General features: G+C 33.6%; 1 protein-coding gene across 1 annotated transcript; it reads left to right on the top strand.

Annotated features, from left to right (window-relative positions):
• Nucleotides 1–970: 970 nt before the first annotated feature.
• LOC148283503 (uncharacterized) lies at nucleotides 971–18,202 on the top strand. The gene is made up of 13 exons (XM_088243718.1): nucleotides 971–1,265; nucleotides 3,904–4,028; nucleotides 4,566–5,052; nucleotides 9,104–9,466; nucleotides 10,927–11,547; nucleotides 11,624–12,031; nucleotides 12,132–12,791; nucleotides 12,873–13,400; nucleotides 14,107–14,325; nucleotides 15,427–15,987; nucleotides 16,072–16,272; nucleotides 16,413–17,587; nucleotides 17,662–18,202. The coding sequence occupies exons 2-13, from the start codon at nucleotides 3,953–3,955 to the stop codon at nucleotides 18,027–18,029; spliced, it is 5,667 nt and encodes a 1,888-aa protein (XP_088099844.1). The 5' UTR covers nucleotides 971–1,265; nucleotides 3,904–3,952; the 3' UTR covers nucleotides 18,030–18,202.
• Nucleotides 18,203–22,137: the final 3,935 nt, after the last annotated feature.

Here is a 22,137-nt window from a genome sequence, read left to right as displayed (position 1 = left end):
AGTAACAAGACAAAAGGATCATTATAACATGGTGTAAAAAAATAGTCAAAATATCATTATTTGCATTTTTAAAATATTCAATGAAGTATTGTAAGAAAACAAATAAATAGTGGGGTTAAATATTTAAAAAAACTGTAGAAAACATATTTAACCTGGAATCAACTATAACAAAAAAATTTACATTACATTAATTTATTGTTGAGGGATCAAAGTTTGTTTAGATACCATATCTTTTTTATATGCAATACATATTATACGGTCAGTAACCAAATTCGAAAAATATTACATCTCAATTGTTCAAATTTAAAAATAAACGTGTTATTAATATGTATCGGATACATAAACTGTGTATCTTTTCTGGACTTACAAATGATTATTATGGATAACTTATAAAGCGCCATTTTTGTAATAAAATACCTCAAGGGCGCTTTACATAGCGATTCTTTTAAATTTGTAATTTAATTAAAATAATTTATTTTGCTGTCACATGCTACGGATTTATTCAAATGATTTAGAGCACAAGTGGGTTTTAAGTTTTTTATGAAACATCACTTCACTTTCACAGCCTCGCACCTCTACTGGTACATATATGGCCACTACATATATTACAAATCTTTTCCCGTTTTTTTAAACCCCTAACGCAAATCATTTTCATAGGATAAACACATCAATAATTAATAATACCTACACTCGATGGATAAACTTAGATAAACCAATATCGTATTATTTTGCAACTTCATTATAATCGTTTTTTTACCTTAGATACAAGTATACAGGTTATTTATAACTTCTCTAGTATCAATTTCATATTTGGAAATCCAGCAAAGCTGTAAAAGGAGCTTTTTGAAAAGATTTTAGTCGTTTTTCTTCTATATTTGTGAATTCATATCCATTTTTATGGTAAAAATTGTTGCAGAAATTGATAATAAAACTAATCTTTTCTACGGCGCATTTTAGGAATTTACTTTTTGTAGTCGCAATTTATTGAGATATTTATTTACTTTATGTCCATGCTCAATACTCTATGCTTTTTTCCAATATGGAGAAGTAAAGTCTGTGAAATGTGATGTCCGGTCTGTTTTGCGATGGGTTCATTCCGTGAAATGCAAAGTTTAATGCATTTCATCGACAAATTTATACCACTCTTAAATTATCCTCCGTTATTTTGCTAATTCATGTGATATGTCTCCCAATCCGAATGCATACACAACCAAACATGTTTATAGGTTAGCTTCGCTCTATGCCTGCACCACGATGCGGCAAAAGTAAGTAATCATTGTTATGTTTATCCCATAAAAGCTTTGCATAAATTTAGAACTAGTCATTCCGTAGACGTATTTATTATTTTATGTATTTGTCTTCCCCAAAGGATGCCTAATTTTACCTTATTGGCTTATCTCTGAATGACAATATATACCTATGTATACATACATTTGCGCTTATATTCGTAGTCCATACATAGTCCACTTAAATTTAATTAAATGTTTGGGAAGGAATTAAATATGGAAACTATAGGAGTGTGCCACTATGATTAATCCCCATATTTGTCCTAAGTAAAACCCATAATTAATTAGGAAAGATGTCATCTTTCGTAATATTTTTTTTAAGTAAAACTATGCAAACAATGGCAAACTACAATAATAACATACATTTATTTGTTTTCTTTTATATTATACGAGCTGAACCCGGAAATGCTTTGCTATTGCTAGATTAGAGTACATACTCTTAAATATTAAATGAACGCAATCGAAAGTTTGATATCAATTATCGTATTTGGTTCAAATTAGATATTATGTACATATACATTATTATTTTTGTGTTTAGGATTACACAAATTGTGAGGATATGCGGTGACAGGAAATTTTGATAAATAGGTATTTGAACGTTGTTTTCCTGTCACTGTCTTGCAGATGCCTCCCTGATGCTGTGCGAAAAAGACAACTTTTTAAAAATAAATTTATCAAAAGAAACTGCATGTCGAACCTTTTTTGCCTAACTAAAATACACAAAATCGATGTTTCATTGTCCCATTTTCCGCACCCTAAAACTGAACTGATTTTGTTATTTTTTTCAAAACAGTATCAAAATAAAATCTTCTGGATCGGTACGTTGTGTTTTTCAAAAATACTTCATATTTGCATAACGTGTATCCGAAGACCGCAGATAAAACTGGATGTTTTTATGGGATTTGGATGGTTCTAGTTCCCATAAAAAACTATTCATCAATAAAGCAAAAGTATTGAGACACGCCGATGGTAAATATTTAGAGTGCCATAATCCAGGGTGAAAATACGGGAATATGTTTGTATGAAGAAAAGTCAGACTGCGTTTCCTCTTAAGATAAAATATTATTACGTATACTTACAGGTTTGGTTTTCTAAAATAAAACCATTGACCTATTTATACACATAGACGCACCCTGAGCTTTCTAAAATTAGTACACTTAACTCATGCCCAAACGCTCTAGTCATTGCCAACACGTATTTAGTCGTTCTTTAATCGCCAGCTGATTTTGACGTGAGCTTGATATTTCATTTGAAACCCAAATGCCTGATTGCGCGTGAAAATGTGTAAAAACTGTACAGATAAATGGAAAAAAGATGGTACAACTTTTCGTTGATAAGTAGGAACCTAAGTACTTGTTTGAATTCCAGATACAAAAATATGTAATATTCAAATATTTAATTAAGATACCCAAGTACTAGTTTATGTTTGAATTCCAAAACATAAAATAATTAATTTTCAACTGTAAAGGAAGTTCTTGTCTATGCTGTCTTGAATATGCTAATATACTAATCATCGTGGTTTTGGATGTGACAGGGATTAATGAACACCCTGTAGAATTCTTTTTGCAAATGTCAAACTCTGCTCTTTTCAGCAATAGGGGTGCACTTTATTTAGGAATGCGATTTTCAAAAATGTATTGAATGTTAGTTTATATTATTATAGTATTACCAAAAATCTGGTAAAAAGCAATAAATGGGTGGAAATTTTGGGGAATTCAAGGAAATAATCTGATTAGGATCCATAAAAAACGAATCTTGTTTGTAAACATTCAAAAACAATCTTTTTATTCACAAAAAAATTACATTCTTCAAATTTGCATTGCATTTTCGGCGAATGTAGCCCTGGAACGATGAAAAAAACATTATACTTTTTTATACTTAAAATTTTAGATTTTAATAGCTATAAAATCGAAGACACACATAGGAACATTGCCTTGTATACATATAGATTGTAAAACTTTTTTCTGACGTGTATGCTATTTTATATTGACCCTTTTTAGGTAAAAGGCATTAAACCACAAGTATACGAGTAGGTTTCACTATTTCAAATATGTTTTAAACCAATTACGTAGGTTTTATCTACATTCTAGCAAAAGGATTTGAACTGCAAATATGATATAAATATTATAATATAAATATATAAATATTATAAATAAAAATATAAATATTATAAGGCCACTGAACACGGTCGAAACATACCTGCATACAGTGGAATATGCTCAATATAGGTGTATTAAACCATGCCTACTCAACTGACTATCCTATTTTAATCACCAGTCTGAAGATTCCCGTCAAAGGACAAAATTTATAATAATTGGTCAAATAAATAAATAGAAGTGCACCAAGTCATTTTTTATATGAAAATATGAGTTATTCCGTAATTAAATTCATATCAATATTTTTTTATTGTAATTTGCATGTTCATTTCGTAGACGACTTCAAAAGATTTTTTTTTTAACTAAAAGAAAAAAGATTTTGTAAGATAATCAAATAGGGTAGACTCTGCTTGTATGCCTTTACGAATTGCACACCCTTGTCTCCATTATTGATATGTCTCCGGTTGTTTTTTAAAATAAAAATGTTGAATAGTTTAATAATAAATTGTCTTTCTTTCCAGTATTATTTACTACCCCCCGCACACCCTCGCTGAGCTTTGTCCATAAGCGATGCTAAATTCCAAATTCATGATGGACTTCAACCCGGGGACCGATGTACCAAACATCGATCAACAGCTCTTTATCAGTATGTCTCACTTTTACCACCATTTTCTAAACATGTCTTAATACATGCTCTGGCTTTTTAACGATTTTTTCAGGATTTTTAACATAGGTAGATAAATATTTCAACCCTGTTATAAATTGACATATAACTAAATCTAATGTATTTAGATCGTATTCAACATACCCCTATTTGTTTGATCAGTATTTATCGCTGGAATCTGTTTACTTCTCTCTTATGAAATTCTCAGATGCGAATATGGAAATCTAGATATTTACAAGGCTTATTATTATTTTTTAAAAGTGTTCTTATGTTTGACTCAATGGTTTTGATTTTGGGGCCATTTTCAAATAGTAGTAAATAAAAGTGCCAAAATGTGTTTTTATGGAAGAGTGGGGCCCATGACACTATGACAGGATTATTGTTAAAGTGGCTGATAACACAAATGGATGCTCATTTATATATTACTAGGAGCAGTCAATTAGGACCTTGTATATCTCTATCAAATCTCCTGCCTCAGAGTTATATTACTGATATTATCATTGGTAATTTTATTTTCAGATCATCTAAATCCGGACATCACAGGTACATTGGGTCTCTTTAGAAAATTTGCGTTGCTATCTGGTAAAATTACACAGTTGATGAGCGACCAGAGTATTCTATATTCCGACAAAGAAATAGAATACACCCCAGAACCTATTAAACTGGCCGACCATTTTGAATTCACCGTTGAGAATGATAACCTAAAACTACAATCCCAAAATGAACATTCCACCGGAGATGAGTTCAACAGTCGCTTTCTGAATACCAATTATGACATAACTAATAATGACTCCAGTAAAACAATAAATTGGGTGTCCCGCTGCGGTATCTTTTGCAATATCTGCGAGCAGAAATACCCAAACAAGTTGGACTTTGACAAACACTTTGCTGCTAAACATACTAATACTGATATTGTTTACACTTGTTCTCTCTGCAACGAGGAAGGCAAAGATTATAACCGCTTCCGTAATCATTGCTACCGCCATTTTGTGAAAGGGAGAATCACGTAAGTTATCCACTGATTCAATTACATGTTTAAGATAATCAGAAATATCCTGAATGTTGGTAATTGTTTACAATTTTATGTATCAAATATTGATTTGCTCGATAACTGATTTTCAAATGCACAAGATAACATTTCATTTGAAATTTATTAGGGATGCCAGAATTTTAATAAATAGTTTTATCTAGTCAGTTATGATTTCTAAAATTTGTATTCAGTATTAATGTCTAAAAATAATATTTTCTTGTGTATCTGAGCTAATAGTGGGAAATCTCATTATTTTTTAATTGGACTGACACAGAGTCCGGAAATATTGCTTTTTGTCGACTAAAAGAGTGATCTTAGGGTTATACAAAAATTGATCAATGCAAGCAAAACTATTTTTTAAAAACATTTTAACCTAATTTAACGCAATTTGCCGGTCGATGCCGCCCGTCAATTAATAAATGCGTTTGTAGTGTCTAGAGTCGATTATTGTAATGGTATCTATGCAGGTCTACCAATGAACAAAATGACTCGCCTACAATCTGTATTGAATGCCGCAGCGAGACTTATTTTCGGAATCTCTAAGTTCAGTCATATCACTCCACTACTTCGGGAACTACACTGGCTACGTTTTCCACAGAGGGTCGAATACAAACTCTGTTGGCTTATGTATAAGTCACTGCACAACTCGGCTCCGGAATATCTAAGGGAACTATGCATTCCAGATGAACTAGCTGACAGGCGTCTCACGCTTAGATCAGCTACGTCTACGGCGAGAGGAAAAGTTATTATACCTCTACGCAAACAGCGCACTAAATTTGGTGAACGCGCATTTGCGGTCGCAGGCCCTATGGCATGGAATGCTCTCCCAGCAGAGGTGCGAGGCTGTGAAAGTGAAGTGATGTTTCGGAAAAAACTTAAAACCCACTTGTTCTCTAAATCATTTGAATAAATCCGTAGCACGTGACAATAAAATAAATTATTTTAATTAAACTACAAATTTAAAAGCTTCAATTAAATTAACTTAACAATAGAATCACCATGTAAAGCGCCCTTGAGGTATTTTATTACGAAAATGGCGCTATATAAGTTATCCATAATAATAATAATAATTGTAAACTTAATGTCTGTTGAAATTTTGAAGGATAGCAATTTTAAAGTTTAATGGGCTCTGAAAAATTTAAATTTTAGTTTACATGCCTAATTCTTGCGTCATTAGATGCATTGTTAATCCAGGATTTTTTTTCCCATTTACTGTGTTTACACGAAATGCTGAAAAATTACTGAAGAATCTGGTGATATATATAGTCACCTTTCAACTGAAATATGACCATTATTTAATTTTTATGAAAACGTGTGTGAAAATCGAGACCGTAGGGTCAGTAGTACAGTAGTGTAGTTTTAAAAAAAAATGTATGCTGAAATCTGAATACTTTATAGTGTTATATAGTAAAACCCCCTTTTTACGTTTTTCAAGGGAGCAAGAAAAAAGTGTAAAACTGAGGAAAACGCTAAAGTGAGGAAATGAAAAATGTATGGAAAGAATAGGCATTACAATTTTTTTTTATTGATTTGCTACACTATAGTGTACAGATACTTTCAGAAAAGTTGTAAAAATGGTCAAAAGTGGAAATCGTCAATATTTTTTTTTTTTTTACAAATTATTTTATGTGTTAATAAAAAAAAAACGAAAATAGAATTTTGAATTTGCATAAAATAACCTAAAATAATTTTTCCCCTAAATGTTAGGAAATTTTATTTATACACCGCAAGACAAATAAATTTACGAGTTCTCAAAAAAAACTAAAATTGACATATAATGAATTATTCTTGATATTTAATTAGTTTTTTTTATATTGTTTGACATATGTGATGACTACTCGTTATTTCAAGGTTAAAATAAAAAATCTTACTCATGAATTGTACTTAGAAATTGCCATTATATATCAGGTATCAGATTACCCGAACCTTAAGAGACCCATAACGGTTCATTTATGGTCGAGTGTTTGTGATGGAATAATAAAAGACATGTTATTTTTTAATTCATATTTAAGAAGTAGGTTCTTATCGCTTTATTTTAAATTAAAGTATTTTACATTTAAACATATTTATAACATTTAAAAATATTTAGTACTTAGTGAATTCACCTTTATTTTTTATAACATGTAAAATTCTATTATTTAGAGAAGCGTAAAGCGAATCTAAAATTTCTGATGTTATTTCTTCTTCCCAAACTTGAATTAAGTTTTTTTTTAATTCCTCAATGTTTTTTGATTTTTTTTTCCCGACTTTTTTTTTCATAATCGCCCATAAATTTTCTATCGGGTTCAAATCAGGGCTATTCCCGGGCCACGTCAACGATTTTAAGCCAATTTTCTCCTTGAATTCATTGATCTATAAAAAAACAATAAATTATTTATCATGTGGTCACAAAATGCATTTAAAAATATATATATTTGTACTCACAGTGCGGGCTCTATGGCACGGCGCAGAATCGTCCTGAAAAATTGGGTCCGCGGTATACTGCGTAATGTCCTCGATTGTTGGAATAATATGTTTTTTTAACACTTTTTTGTACTGAATGGCATTCATCGTACCCTGTACAAAATTTAGAGGTCCTAAACCGTATGCTGTCATGCACCCCCAAATCATCACGTAGGGTGAATGTTTAACGGTTCGAGTGACGCACGACGGATGATATCTTTCCCCACGTTTTCGTCGAACTATCTTTCTGCCGTCTGGACCAAAAAGGTTGAATTTTGATTCATCAGAGAAAACAACATTTTGCCAATCCTCCAAGGTCCAATTCTGGTACTCTTTCGCCCAATCCAGTCTAGCCTTCTTCATTTTGTCCGTGAGTAATGGTTTCTTTGCGGGACTCCGTGCTTGGAAACCATGCTCCAACAGCCGCCTGGACACTGTTTTTACTGAAAATGTTGATGTGCTGGTAGACTGCACCTCTGCGTGTATTTCAGGTGCCGTTAAAAATCGATCGCGCATAACAATTTTTTTTATTAAGCGATCATCTCGGGCAGATGTCACGCGCCCCCGTCCGCTTCCTTTTTTCCGTTCTATGGATCCAGTTTCTTGGATTTTTTTAAATAAAAACCTCACTGCACCTTCTGAATACCCAACTCGACGAGATATTTTACAATCAGATATGTTTTCTTGCGACAATGTGATTATTTTGGATTTTATCGCAATCGACATTTGCTTTGCACTTTCCATGATTGTTGTGTTATGTTCACTCAAACGCGGGTAAAACAAGACTGTTGAGACATTTTAAAATGTAAATATTGTAGAAAGGTGACACATAGTGTCCTTAATTTATTAAACAAAAGAAAGAGGTATCGATAAAGGATTTCTTAGAAAAAGGGTTCAGTAAAGTCAAGGGGCGCGGTAGCAGGTAAACTCGTAATTTTTTTTGTCTTGCGGTGTAGGTATCACTTTTTTTTTCTATGGCATCAAGAAAAACAACTGTCATAGATCGCGGTAAAATTATTTCCACTTTAATGACAACTTTTTAAAACATCTTTTTTATAACTTTAAATATTTCTATTATGTTTTAAAAATCGCAATTTGATGGTATTACAACTTTATTGTTTCTAAACGTTTGTCAACTGCGTATCATGATTTGCACAAGTCAATATGACGTTTTTGTTCAAATGAAAACTAAGACTAACCCTAAAGGAAGACACTCAAATAAAAAGGTCAATTATTCTGCACCTGCTTTGAATTTAGGTTAAAACAATAATTTATCGTTTATTAGTTGTTTACCTGTTTTTATTCTTCATTCGCGTGACACACGCGGTGGCGCGCGGGTCGCGGCATCATTATTACGACGTAATTTTGGCTATTTTGACACATCAAATGAATTCCGAAAATTATTAGGTGTAAAACCGGGGCGATAAAAAATGTAAAAAAACGTTAATTGGGGGTAATATTTGTATGAGAATGTATGAAGAAAAATGGGTCCTGAACATTTCAGTGTAAAAAGCGGGAAAACGTAAAAACGAGGAACGTAAAAAATGGGTTTTACTGTAATTACATTTATTGTCTAATTATTTAGTTGCAGTCACTGTCCAGAGATTCGCTTTACCCAAGAAAAACATTTACTCGCTCACGAGTCACTGTTTCACTCTAAAGATGGAAAATCCAAAAACACCAAAATCAGTAATCTGATAACCAATCCACCCATCGTCAGTACTAACGATATCCCGGTACCGAGTGTGCCGCTAATAACTGAAGACAAAATAGTTATACATTGTAGTAAATGCAAACAGTGCTACGTATCCAAGAAATTCTTTCACAATCATTTTCAAAACAAACATCCGAAATCAACCATTGTTTACACGTGTATTACGTGCTATGAAGATTTTGAAGAATTCGAAACATTCATTGTACACTGCATCAGGCAACATGATAAGTTCAGGTTTGTAAAATACACATATATTATTATATTAATTTTACGCGAGCAGCTTAAAGCTGATATGCTTAAATCTATTTTAATGAAAGTTGGCTGTTGGCACACTTTAACTTTTCCGAAACAAATCTAGTCCATTTTTGAACCCATTGAGAACAGCTTTTGTGGGAGCTTATTCCAACCATCAACAACCCTATTGCTCAGGGCATATATGCCTCTGAGACTCTTGAAATCTCTATCTATCGTTTTTAAAGGGACCTATTGAAATAAGCCATGAATGCGGGAAAACAATGATCGCTTATTTTTTTTGGCTGTTTTATTTCAGTAAATCAACAGTATAGTTTTGGCTTTAGTTATTGAATCTGCAAAAAAGTTATTAATCTTCCAAAGATAGTGCATGCTTCTGAAAATGAAGGCACAGGTGGTGCATCCTCTTTATCGGCGCTGACAGCAGTGACTAATTGTTGTTCTCTCCCCGGGATGCTCCGAGCATTATTACAAATGCCGTTGAATATTTAGATAAAATATGTAAATTAGACAATGTAATTCAAAGATGAATGCGGTAAAATGGTGGATAGAGAAACTATTGATGCGATCTATTTTTGTGTGTTTCGTATGAAATCAATTTGAAGTTAGAAGAAATAAATGACACATTCGGTAAAACAATTATTCGAGGAATGATAGATAGAGATTGCACTGTATATACATATATTTTATTTTAATTGTTTACTGTTTGTCGCCTATATTATACTATTATGTTGATTAGCATCATATTTTGATTTCTAAATTTTAAAATCAAATCTTACATTAATTAATACCAGATCAAATATATCTCTTAAAAAAAACCTTTACGCTTGCATATCACTTATGATAAAACAATTTTTTTATTCCACATTAGGTAACTTAAGAAATCAACATTAACAAATATATATATTATCGGAAGAGGAAAACTTGTCGAAATCCGGCGCTCCCCAAACACTAGATTTGGAGATCGTGCTTTTGCCGCCGCCGGCCCCTCTGCCTGGAACCAATTGCTTTCAAACTTAGGAATCATCGACAGTCCCAGTCAGTTCAGATCCCAACTAAAATCCCACTTCTTTAGACTATCATACCCTCAATTTTAAATCTGGAAATATAATATATCACTTTAGTTTAGTTAGAATGTAAGTTTAGGTATACAATTGTGAAGCGCCGATGAGGTGATTTTTTTTACAAAAATGGCGCTATATAAATCAGCCAAATATTATTATTATTAACTCGGATATGTTTTTTTGTAACTTTATGCAATAGATCGAATACGAGATTTGCTGTAATTATATTGATATAATTTCACTACCGATGAATATTGGACTTGACCAATGTGCATATACATACCATAACTTATATTTTTATGTAAGTTATAAATTTGTCGAAATTATTTTCTCTTTTCTGTTAAACACTAACATGTTTTGAAAACTTTTATTTTGTAGCTGCGATGAATGCCCCTTAAGTTTCACCACACAAAAATTGTTATCAAAACATGTGAAATCAGTGCACCGCCAAGAATGTGAGACATACTCTCACTATGAAAATGACACTGATTACAAAATTACTGCCTTTACAAAAAATCAAGAGGAATCCAAAATAAATAATTCAAATAATATAGTACAAAAAAGTAATTCAAATGTTGATATTGATATTTGTACAAATATAGATAATTCTTATATTATTAAAAATAGTAGAGATATATTTAGCTCGGAAAGGGAAACAGAAATATGTAAACAAGGAGACAGTCATGTCTTCCAACTAAAAGATGAAAATTCCCAATGTTCTCAGTCTGTAATGTCGGAGAGCGACATTTCTGATTTAATATCCAACATGGATACAGTTACTGACATGGATAGCGAAATTAACAACTGGCGAAATCACATCGGGATACTCTGCGGGAAATGTAACGAGAAATTCTCATTAAAAAATGCATTTGACGATCACTATCACAAGAAACATGATTCCCGCACTATTTATACTTGTCCCCTGTGTAAACGGGAGTATGAGAACTACGAACGCTTTCGTGGACACTGCTATAGACACTTCACCCAAGGAAGATTCCAGTAAGCTTCACTTAACTTTATTTTTACCATTTTCCTCTGCAATCTGCGTAAAATATAACTATCTTATTTTTTCCAGGTGCCATTACTGTTCTCACCGCTTCCCCAAACTGTATCGTTTATATACTCACATAAAAGCTGTGCACCCCGAGACTTACTTCCATTTTGAAGATAAAGCTACAAAAAATTACGCTTCTCACCGATCACCTAAAATACCACCTGTGGACGCAGAATGTAACGGTGAATCTAGGAAGCCCAAGGTAGACAGAGGACACAAACATCTCCAAACCTGGCTCTCTCGTTACGGGATCTTTTGCTGTAAATGCAAAATGAAATTTTTAGATAAAGCTTCATTTCTGTCTCATTATCAGGAAAAACATTCCCAAACTGACATAGTGTATACATGTTCCTTGTGTGGCCAAGAATATAACACCTATAAGTGCTTCAGTAACCATTGCCTCCGCCATTTTAATAGAGACAGCTATAGGTAAGTCCAATTGCCTCTTATTCTCAGTGTCCTTAATATAATTAATATCGCGAATAATTTCATGTGAATGATGTTAAAATAAATCAACTTTTCATTTTAGGTGCCGTAAGTGTCCAAAACGTTACGCCAAGTATCGGAGTTTAATTCGACACATGAAAGAAATACATTCTGGAGATAATAAAGAAACTGTTACTTTTGCTTGCAAGTTTTGTAACAAGATCTACCTCAAACAAGATCGTCTAATTCGACACAATCTCTCGCCTTGTTATTCCGATGCTTCTAGTGTCAGTAGCATCTCTACTTTTACCAAGGCTTCATGTTCCCCCAGTAAAACGGACATTTCCTGTGAAAGTTATGCGGACACGTCATTAGACACTAATTTCTCCTACAATAGTAACACAAAAAGTGAGACTTTCTCTTTAGACAGAGACGGCAAAATGCTTACCGAATTATACAAAAATAATCATCCCAATAACAGTGAGGAGATATACAAGTTGAGTTGTGATGAAAAAAGGAGTAATTACATGGATGGTGTTCCGAAGGAGAATACTAAAAGTTTCAATTGGCTTTCTATCTATGGAATCCTTTGCATCAAATGTAACCAAACATTTCCCGGGAAAAACGTATTCCTTTCGCATTATTGTGAAGAGCTTCCCAAATGTGATGTAGTTTACACATGCTCTGTCTGCCTCGAGCAATTTCAACACTACCGGGCTTTTATAAGTCACGGTTGGCGCCATTTTGTCAAGGGAAGATACAAGTAGGTGTTTAAAAATACTTTTTTTTTATACCTATTTTCAATTTAATTTTTCACTAATTTATAAATCTTGTATATTTTTAGGTGCCAATATTGTCAGATAATGTTTTCACATCAGCGCCAGTTAAACACTCACATCAAAGTATTCATGTATTTTGATAAGAAACACCGAGATAGTAAAACAGAAACATCGGTTCAGTGTGAAGAAAACTATAATAAATCTACGCAATCACATAATGACCAAGAATTTTTTCTTGAAAAATCTGAAGATTCAATGCTCGCCGATGAAAATCATAATCATTGTAATGACAAACCTAAAAGTGTTAATGTGATGCACGGTAGCGATTTAAAATCCAAATCAATTTGGAAAAGGCAAAAGTTCATTCAGATGATGAAACATAAATCTTTTATTTTGAAAGGAAACAGAGAAAAAATAATTCTGTGTAGATTATGTGAAGTTAAGTTTATGTACAAAAGAAACTTTGATGCACACTTTAACAATAAACATTCCGGCTGGTATTGTGTTTACACATGTCCTCATTGTGAACGCAGTTTTAACTATTACAAACAATTATATGATCATTGTTGCTACGCTTCCAAGCGTCTCAGGAGGTTTGTTGTTAATTATTTATGCTGTTATTTCATGTACATTTTTGTATGTCTGTTCCCACTCTCAAAGTAAAACCTAAAATGTTGACAAGATTTTGTTTTACTTTAATGTTACCATCACTTTATGACCGCACTTCAACAATACTGCTAAAAACCACCATGCAATAAAACAGTGTCTGCTCGGTTTCCAGCTTAGTAGATTAAATAGCAAGATAAAGAAATGTTTCCGTGATAGTAAATCTAGTACTTGAGTGGACATTAGAACGCTGCGTTCACTTTGTAGTGTTGGTGGTGCTGTGATCATAGACAAACTTTCTCAAAACTGACAAGTGTGTACTCAATAATAAGTACAACTGTCAGTCATCGTATTTTGTGAAATTTGTTGCATTATTTTTTTAAATAATTTTTTTATATAATGACTCGCTTTATGAATTTTTGAATGCACATTTGTTAATTTTGAGAAAGTTTGTCTATGATCACCGCACCACCAACACTTCAAAGTGAATGCAACTCTCAAAAAAATGTAAACTCAAGTTCTTATTTGAACATATTTGCTAATGATCTTTCCATATATTTTTTTTCAAGAAACTCCTATGGATTTAAAAAAATATCTTGCGCGGTAATAGTGTCACTCTAATTTTTTATTCTATTTGTTTGAATATTGATAATTGATTTTATATCTATCTAATTTTTTAAAATAATGTTTTAGGCAGTCTCTTCCTCCGATAAACAATTGGATTCGACACAGCATTCTGTGCGGCATATGTGATCTCAAATTTATTTCTGTCATTCTGTTTCGGGAACATTACAAACAATTCCATTCTGAATGTGTTATATTATACTCGTGTTCCTGGTGCCGAAAGGATTTTGAAAATTATGAACAATTCAGAGGCCACTGCTATCTTCATTCAGCCAAGGGAAAGGTCAAGTAAGTAATTTCACTATCACCCTTCATATTTCATATATACGGCTGATGGATTAAAATCCTTATAGCCCGGCAAATACTCAACTGAGACACGAGAGTGCATATATTTACACATCGAGGGTTGTAGTGCAATGTGTCGCGACCCACATTCACATCATTCTTCTTATCTTAGTTAGTAAATGACTCTGATTTAATTCTTGTTATCATTGGTTAGCATTGTTTTATCAATTAATAAAAAAAAAGTATTAACCATTATCTATGTGAAGACATTTTTAAGTGGGATTGAACATATTGTGCCCTAATTTTTTAGAGCGTAGATCTTGTGACAAATTGCTTTTAGATCAAATAATTTTTGTGGGCCAAGAAATTTGCCAGTAAACGGAGAATACATTTTTGTGGGCCGAGACATTTGCCAGTAAATGGAGAATACATTTTTGTGGGCCGAGACATTTGCCAGTAAACGGAGAATACATTTTTGTGGGCCGAGACTTCGCCATTAAACAGAGAGTACATTTTTGTGGGCCGAGACATTTGCCAGTAAATGGAGAATACATTTTTAAGCACTTCTGCATTCTTGAGTAATTTTCATATTTTTTGTGTGCGACATATTGCACTATTTATTTAAACACTTACACATACAGTTTACATATATATGCATAAGGGCGAGCATATTGCCATAAGGCAAAATCTTCCTACCTAACTATAACCGACAATATGCATATTTTAATTAACCCCTTTTCTGCAAGTCAACTATGACAGCTATAAAAAGCGATGTTATCGATTGTTCAAAACCCTTAAAATCCTAATTTCTGGCACCAGTTGGAAACTAACGTTTTACTAGTTGTGAAATATTGCAATTATAAAGCGTGATGCTCATCCCAAATCAATAATTCAAATAAAATAACTATTCTTTTTTGAATTTATAAAACATATATATTTTTTTAAACAGATTATTTGATGCCAGTTGTCAAAAAATTTCATTTTTTGAAAATTTGTAGTCAGCAACTTGTGCCGGAAACCCGACGATATAACACTACGGTAAAAGTGTCATACAAACACTTCTAAATTCCTGATAGTATTTCTAATTTATTTTTTTGGTTCAAGGTGCTGTTTTTGTCCATTAAGCTTTACAAAACATAGTAAATTGGTGGTGCACAAGAAAAATGTGCATTCTGACAATATTCCCACTGAACAACTCCTTAATCGAGTTTATGCCATACTTCCATGGTACTCCAAGCCAGACAGTCGTGTACAACCTGAGTGCGTTGCAGAAACCAATGAAACCGTAATGACCATGACTAAAGAAACCAGACAAACCCTGGAAGGAATTGAAATGAAAAAAAATGAAAATATGGAGGAAAATGAATATTTAGAAATACCGTTTAAAGATGAAATAAAAACTGAAGAATATTTACTCCAAGACAAAATGGCTAACCAGCTCTTATCCAGTTTGGTTTCTAAAGAGAAATCCAATTGTAGTTCTAGTTATGGAATAGTGTGTGGAAAATGCAAGTTGAAATTTTTGACTAAGGCGGAATTAGAAAAACACTTTGGTAGTGTACATACCGACTGCGAGGTCCTGTACACATGCGCTGTATGTGACCGCGACTTTAAAATCTACCACAGCTTCCGAAATCATCGTTATCGCCATATGGGCAGATTCAAGTAAGATCCTCCTTTCTCAATATGAGTAATATTTTAGCCTTTGTTTCAAATGGAATCTGTACTATAAGTTGATTTGTTGTGTAGGTGCAGTGTCTGCCCCAGTCGCTTTTCCCTGCAGAGCGGTCTGATGGGCCACATTGTGCGACAGCACAGCGGAGAGGCCACCAACTTCATGTGCCCCCTGTGCTACAAGCCGTACCACACGGAGCCCGGCCTCAAGCTGCACATTCGCGCCCGTCATACCGACCAGATCACAAGATATCCCTGCAAGCAGTGTGGCATTGTGTGAGTCCTTAACCACTGTACTAGCTCCATCCTCCTCGCCCTTTCCTACCGTTAGGGTCTGGACACATCACCATGGCGCGGCGTGGCGCCATGGTGATGTGTCCAGACCCTTACTGACTGTAAACTTCAATGATCCACAGATTGCAATCCAAGAACGGCTATCTTCGCCACCTCGCCTCCCACAAGCGGGGCATGCAGTACATGTGCCACATTTGCGGACGCCGTTTTGCGCAAAAGATAAACATGCTGCAACACTTCCGGAGTGCCCACCGCGAGCACCAGCTGCAGTGCCATGTATGTCCCTGGACCTTCCACACCAAGGCTGACCTCCTCCGACACCTGAAGAGGCACCACTTGGCTGAAAAGAAACAGTGCCCGGTGTGCGAGCGATGGTACAGAAATGAGTACTGCCTGAGAAAACACTCCCTCACGCACACGGAGAGATGCTATCCCTGTGACGTGTGCGGGAAGAGGTTTGTCACCTTCGCCAAGCTCCGCCAACACACCAATGTGCACCAGGGCTTGCGACCATACTCATGCAGCTACTGCGATATGGCCTTCACTAATATATCCAACTTGCTCAAGCATAATAAAAAGCGTCATTATTTTGTAAATTGCGAGAAATCCGCTTTTGACCCGAAAAATGTCACGGAGAACGATCCTAGTTTATACGATAAGAATCTCGTGCGGATGACCGCATCGGACGATTCGACACTGTCTGTGATAACTACATCTGAAAATTTAAAATCTTCTGTGATAATAAAAAAAAGTAAAGATGTTAAGGGTAGAAATAAAGATATTGTTAGTTGTAGTAAGTTGAGTACAGACTCGTCTCTCGAATTACGCATTCACTGCGACACATGCAGTGAGTCTGCATTGCCACTTGACAAGATCAACTTGTGCGACATACAAAATGGAGACTTTTCAACCATTCTTCCGTTCCAAGAATATGATACCTCGCACCAAAATATGTTTCCCAATGGTTCAGACATGGACAAATGTGACCTCGTCAGTCTGATAGATTCACTCCCGATGTATTGGTCCGATGAGACTAACCACAAAACCAACTCAAACAATGGTGATCAGATCAAATCACTTCACGAAGAAATAATAAAGGAACTTGTAAAGAATGCAGACGAGAAATCATCCAAAAATGTAGAAGTTAGTGATGAATTTGAGACTGAGGAAATATTATGTAGGAATTTAAGTAATCGAGAAAATGAATCCAGTCGCCGCCATTCAGAAAATAACCGTGCTTTTGAGCCATCTACAACTAGTACGGGCCCTCGTACTGTAGACTACTTGCCGAGATTGGGTAAGTTGCCTTATATTTGCCAACTGTAGTGATGACTGGATAGATAACCGAGTATAATGAGTGTATTTTCCCAGGATACGCAGTCCCGATGTCCAAGAATATATCGGAGAAGCGCGCTGCCCTACCGCAAGTAATGGAGTTTGATCCTAACAGCCCCATGTTACACGAAGACACGCAGACAGCATCCCCAATCGAGGGGGACACGCTTACCACAAATGTTAACTTATCTACCTCATCTCTTATATCTAATGCCAATGATTTAATGTATAGTATCGTTCACGAACCAGATCATACACTCCATAACCACAACGTCACTCTTCCTCAGAGCGATTTGAGAAATCCCAAGTATCTCGACTTGTACGAGCCTCTGTATATTGCGGATGCCTCCGTTTGTTTCCAAATCGGCTCGCAGAATAATGTAAATCAAGCTATGCCAAATTGAACTAACCAAAGAATCATTACTCGTCCATTTCTATTGTCTAGTATTTTGTCAGATGAAAACTACGATTGTGTAGATAACTCGAAATTCTGATTCTAATTCAAGCGGAGATGAAGTCTTTTGGCAGCTGTTTAACGATTTACGTATATTATGATCCGTACCACTGGAGACTAAAATATATATACATATATAAATGTAACACGGTACCTTTAACATACAGGGAACATTGAAAGGAAGAGAGTATATCTGGTCGTATTATATAATTTATATATTTAAGATATAGTTTTATTGAAGAAGTACAAATAATGTAAGAAATATTATATTTAATTATATGTGTATATATATATATATATATATATATATATATATTATATGTATAGATGTACACATATGTATATACATATATATATATATATATATATATATATGTTTACATATATACATAAATGTATGTGCATATCAACTGTGTTCAAGAAAAATGCCACCTGTCGCAATATTTGAAAACTTGACTTTAGCATGAAAGTTATCAGTCACTACATGTTCTGGTTAAAGGAACCAAGCGTAAATGCACTGTAAACCACCCACTACAAATATCAAATTTGGAAAGATTTCAGAAGTAATTCATTTCTAGGCAACAAGCAATCACTAATATGGTGACAAAATTTCCAGGTTTAAGGGATTATTACACGTTGCTCTTATGGATGAACAATTAGCTTGCAGAAAGATTTTTGTTTCATCTGGTAAAATTGATTGTGAGGATTACTCCCTTTTTCCTAAGCACAGTTGATATGCATACATTTAATATAGTTAACGCGTATTATATTTGCATCATTGAACGTGTATTTTATTTACGTATATGGATATATAAGATGGAAAGTTGTCCTGTTATTAAATGTGCCTATACATACTGACCTGACAAGATTATATATGTACGCATTTAAAGAAAGTAATATACGAGAGTGCGTGTTCCATTACCCGCGGTGCGTTACCTGATGCTAGATCCCGACCCCTGAAGGTTTGTGAGCCGAGATTTAAATGGCAAAGTATTTTTATAAAATGGTGGGTCGTTTACCAACCGGTAGCTCTCGTGTATTCCACTAGGTTAAGGTTAATTAAGGCGAATGTCTTCCCAAATGGTAACAGTATTGTATGGTAGATTTTATATCATACCTGTTAAGGACAATGCACTGTGTACCTGTGTAATCAAAGTTAACAAATGTACACTAAAGTGAACAAATATGAATAAATGAAAACCATTTGGACAATATACAAAAATCTGGATAGTCCGGGCGATCAGCGGAACGAACCGTGATCCGGCCATATAAGCTTACCCAAACAGCGAGTTTACTAGCTTACACGCATTAGAAAGAACACGATGAAACTCAACGATGTCACGAAGAGTGCTCCTGTCCGGCCCGTGAGGACACAACCTTCCTTTCCGGCCGTCGCCAGCGCACTGTTGCCCCTCTCGCCACATCAAGTGACGACCAAACCACTTTACACTTTCTACCAACACAACCAAGTTGGTACCGAAGTATCTACATCTTCTTAAACTAGAAGTTTTGTTGAAAATATTTTTATAGACACCTACATATTATATGTTTGATTATTTATTTCCTTTTAAATTATCTTTTTCCAAGTAACTAGAATTTTTCCAGATTCGAATACTGAAAATCTTTTTATCTTGAAAACAAAAAATGTCTGTTCGTAATAATACATATTTGGTGCGAAATAATGCTGATTAGTGTAGATAATTTCAGCCATAAGTTTGAGATTATTAGACCAAATATTATTTTTATCGATGGAACAGAATTCGTAACTGAATAATCAAATTTTGTGTTTTCATATTATAAATGTTGCACTGAATTAAGTATTTCATAAAAATGCCACTTCGGTTCGATGTGAAAAAAAATATCATAGTACAATAAGATTTCTAGAAAATGTTTTGTTTTAATTAAATTGTTTTTTTATTCAGTGTAGCAATCTTATTTTGTGTTTAGTAATTATTACTAAATGTGAAGCAGCAAAATCAGTAGCCAAAAAAAACAAATGTTTAATAAGAAATATTGCTGTTTATTCTATATTTAAGACAAGCTTTATGAGCTTCTAATGCATTTACACATACGTTTTATTGTTATTAATAGCCCCTAATTCACTATTATAAGCCAATCAATTTATTTTTGTATTCTGGGGGGCGATTACAAATGCCATATTCATTAAGACGTATTAAGATAATATGGTTAACTTTTGTACCGAGGTATTACGGGATACTTGTTTTCAAGAATATATGGCTATCGATGAAAAAAATCAACGGTATTATAAATTCTTCCAAAGTGCTCTTGCGTATATTGTCATCTTAACAGTTTAATGATCTGATGCATGCGCTGTAACCAAACAAATTCTCAAATCTTCACTATATGGTGTTGTCTTAAATGTCGAACTTGGCTCCACCCTCAATGTCAAATTAGAATTGACTCATTTCTCTTTCATATTATAAAAAAAGATTGTTTTAAAAAAAGTGGCCACCGTAAAACAATTTAAAATACAAACAAATCGCAATAAAAGCAAGAAGTGCTTGAACATGGTTTTTGTCATTTCAAGTGTGTAGATAAGTACGGGTCCCCTTGATGACATATCGGATTCTGAACCTGAACTGTCAAAACTCAAAGATACAGGGTCGATGGTGTATCTTTGTAATTGCTCTGAAGAATTTATTTTCAACTATACTGCCATTGTGATAATATGGCTTCCATACCTTTTGATTGTAATCGCCCTCCCGGTGCTTGTGTAACCTGTACCCACAAAAAAAATTGGATGATTTATTTGATCAAATTAGACGCTGAATTGTCTTTACTTATTGAGTCCAACAATGATAGTGCTTTTATTTCAAAATCGATCCATGGATTTAAAAAAATATATTTAAATGTTTTTTGATATTCCAGTTCTTTTTGTGGGGACCCATTTTTTATGTATCATAATTTTTAATCAATTTTCTTCGTATATCCTCGCTTCATCTGTAAATTACATTTTAAAATGAATCTTTTGATGTTTCTAAAAGTTATCACATTTTTTATAAAGTATAATATTATTATTTGAATGTATTTTTATCTGTTTTAATCTTGATCATCCATTTTGTCAATAGGAATAGACAGGTAAAGTTGTACTATTAGATATGTGTGCTGCTTGATGTATAACTGGTATAATAAGAATACACACAGTGTGTATAAATACATATTATATTTTCCTTATTGGGATTGCTTGTTTATTGTAAGTTTTTATTGTTTCAAATTATAGTTATATTATTCCTTAGGTCCTCTACTTTCATCGTACATGTTAATTCAGAACAAGTACATAAGTATACAGTATAAGTTCAATGTTTAATTAATGAATTACGTATATTTAACATGGTAGAATCAAATTGTTTTCACGCAATTAGACATATACAATAGTTACTAAATTAAATAGTTTAATCCAATGTTGCTATGTAATTTCTGTCCGTGATAAGCACACGGCTAGACACATTTTACAAATACACAACTGTGTATGTCTCGTCTTGTGCTTATAGCGAGATGTTTTTACGTAATATAAAGATAATATTCTTTTATCAATACAACAATACCTCCACAAAATAACTTCCATATTATATACACACATAACGCCGATAACAAAGTTGTTGATTAGATTTTTTATATTAATTTTTATAAAAACTTACTGACAAAGTTGATATACAATATTTACACTGCGCAATAGCTATAAAGTAACATGCACACTAAAGTAAAGGAAGGAAGTGGGACCAAATAAAGGGACTGTATTCCCGGCATAGTGCAAATTACTCTTTATCAGCAGACCTAATATTTCATCGCATGTACTAACATATATTTTTAGAGAATATTTATTCTTATTAGCTGACATTGAAGCAGTCAATACAGACTCCCGTTGCTTATAAAATCCTACTTTAATTTATTCAGATTATTGTGTGGTAATTTTACCACAGGTTAAATGTGTATGTTTATATCAAATATAATTGTTACTCTGTCATTGCTTGACACCTGAAGTTTTTCCACGAAGTCGAGTTAATAATGATGTTTTTATATTGGAATAAAAGGATTTA

Source organism: Micrasema longulum, unplaced genomic scaffold, assembly GCF_059751315.1.
Source record: "Micrasema longulum isolate JH-2025_06_02 unplaced genomic scaffold, ASM5975131v1 h1tg000226l, whole genome shotgun sequence".
Classification (NCBI taxonomy): Eukaryota; Metazoa; Arthropoda; class Insecta; order Trichoptera; family Brachycentridae; genus Micrasema; species Micrasema longulum.
Note: the sequence above shows the minus strand (reverse complement) of the source record. Positions and strands in the feature narration are given on the sequence as shown.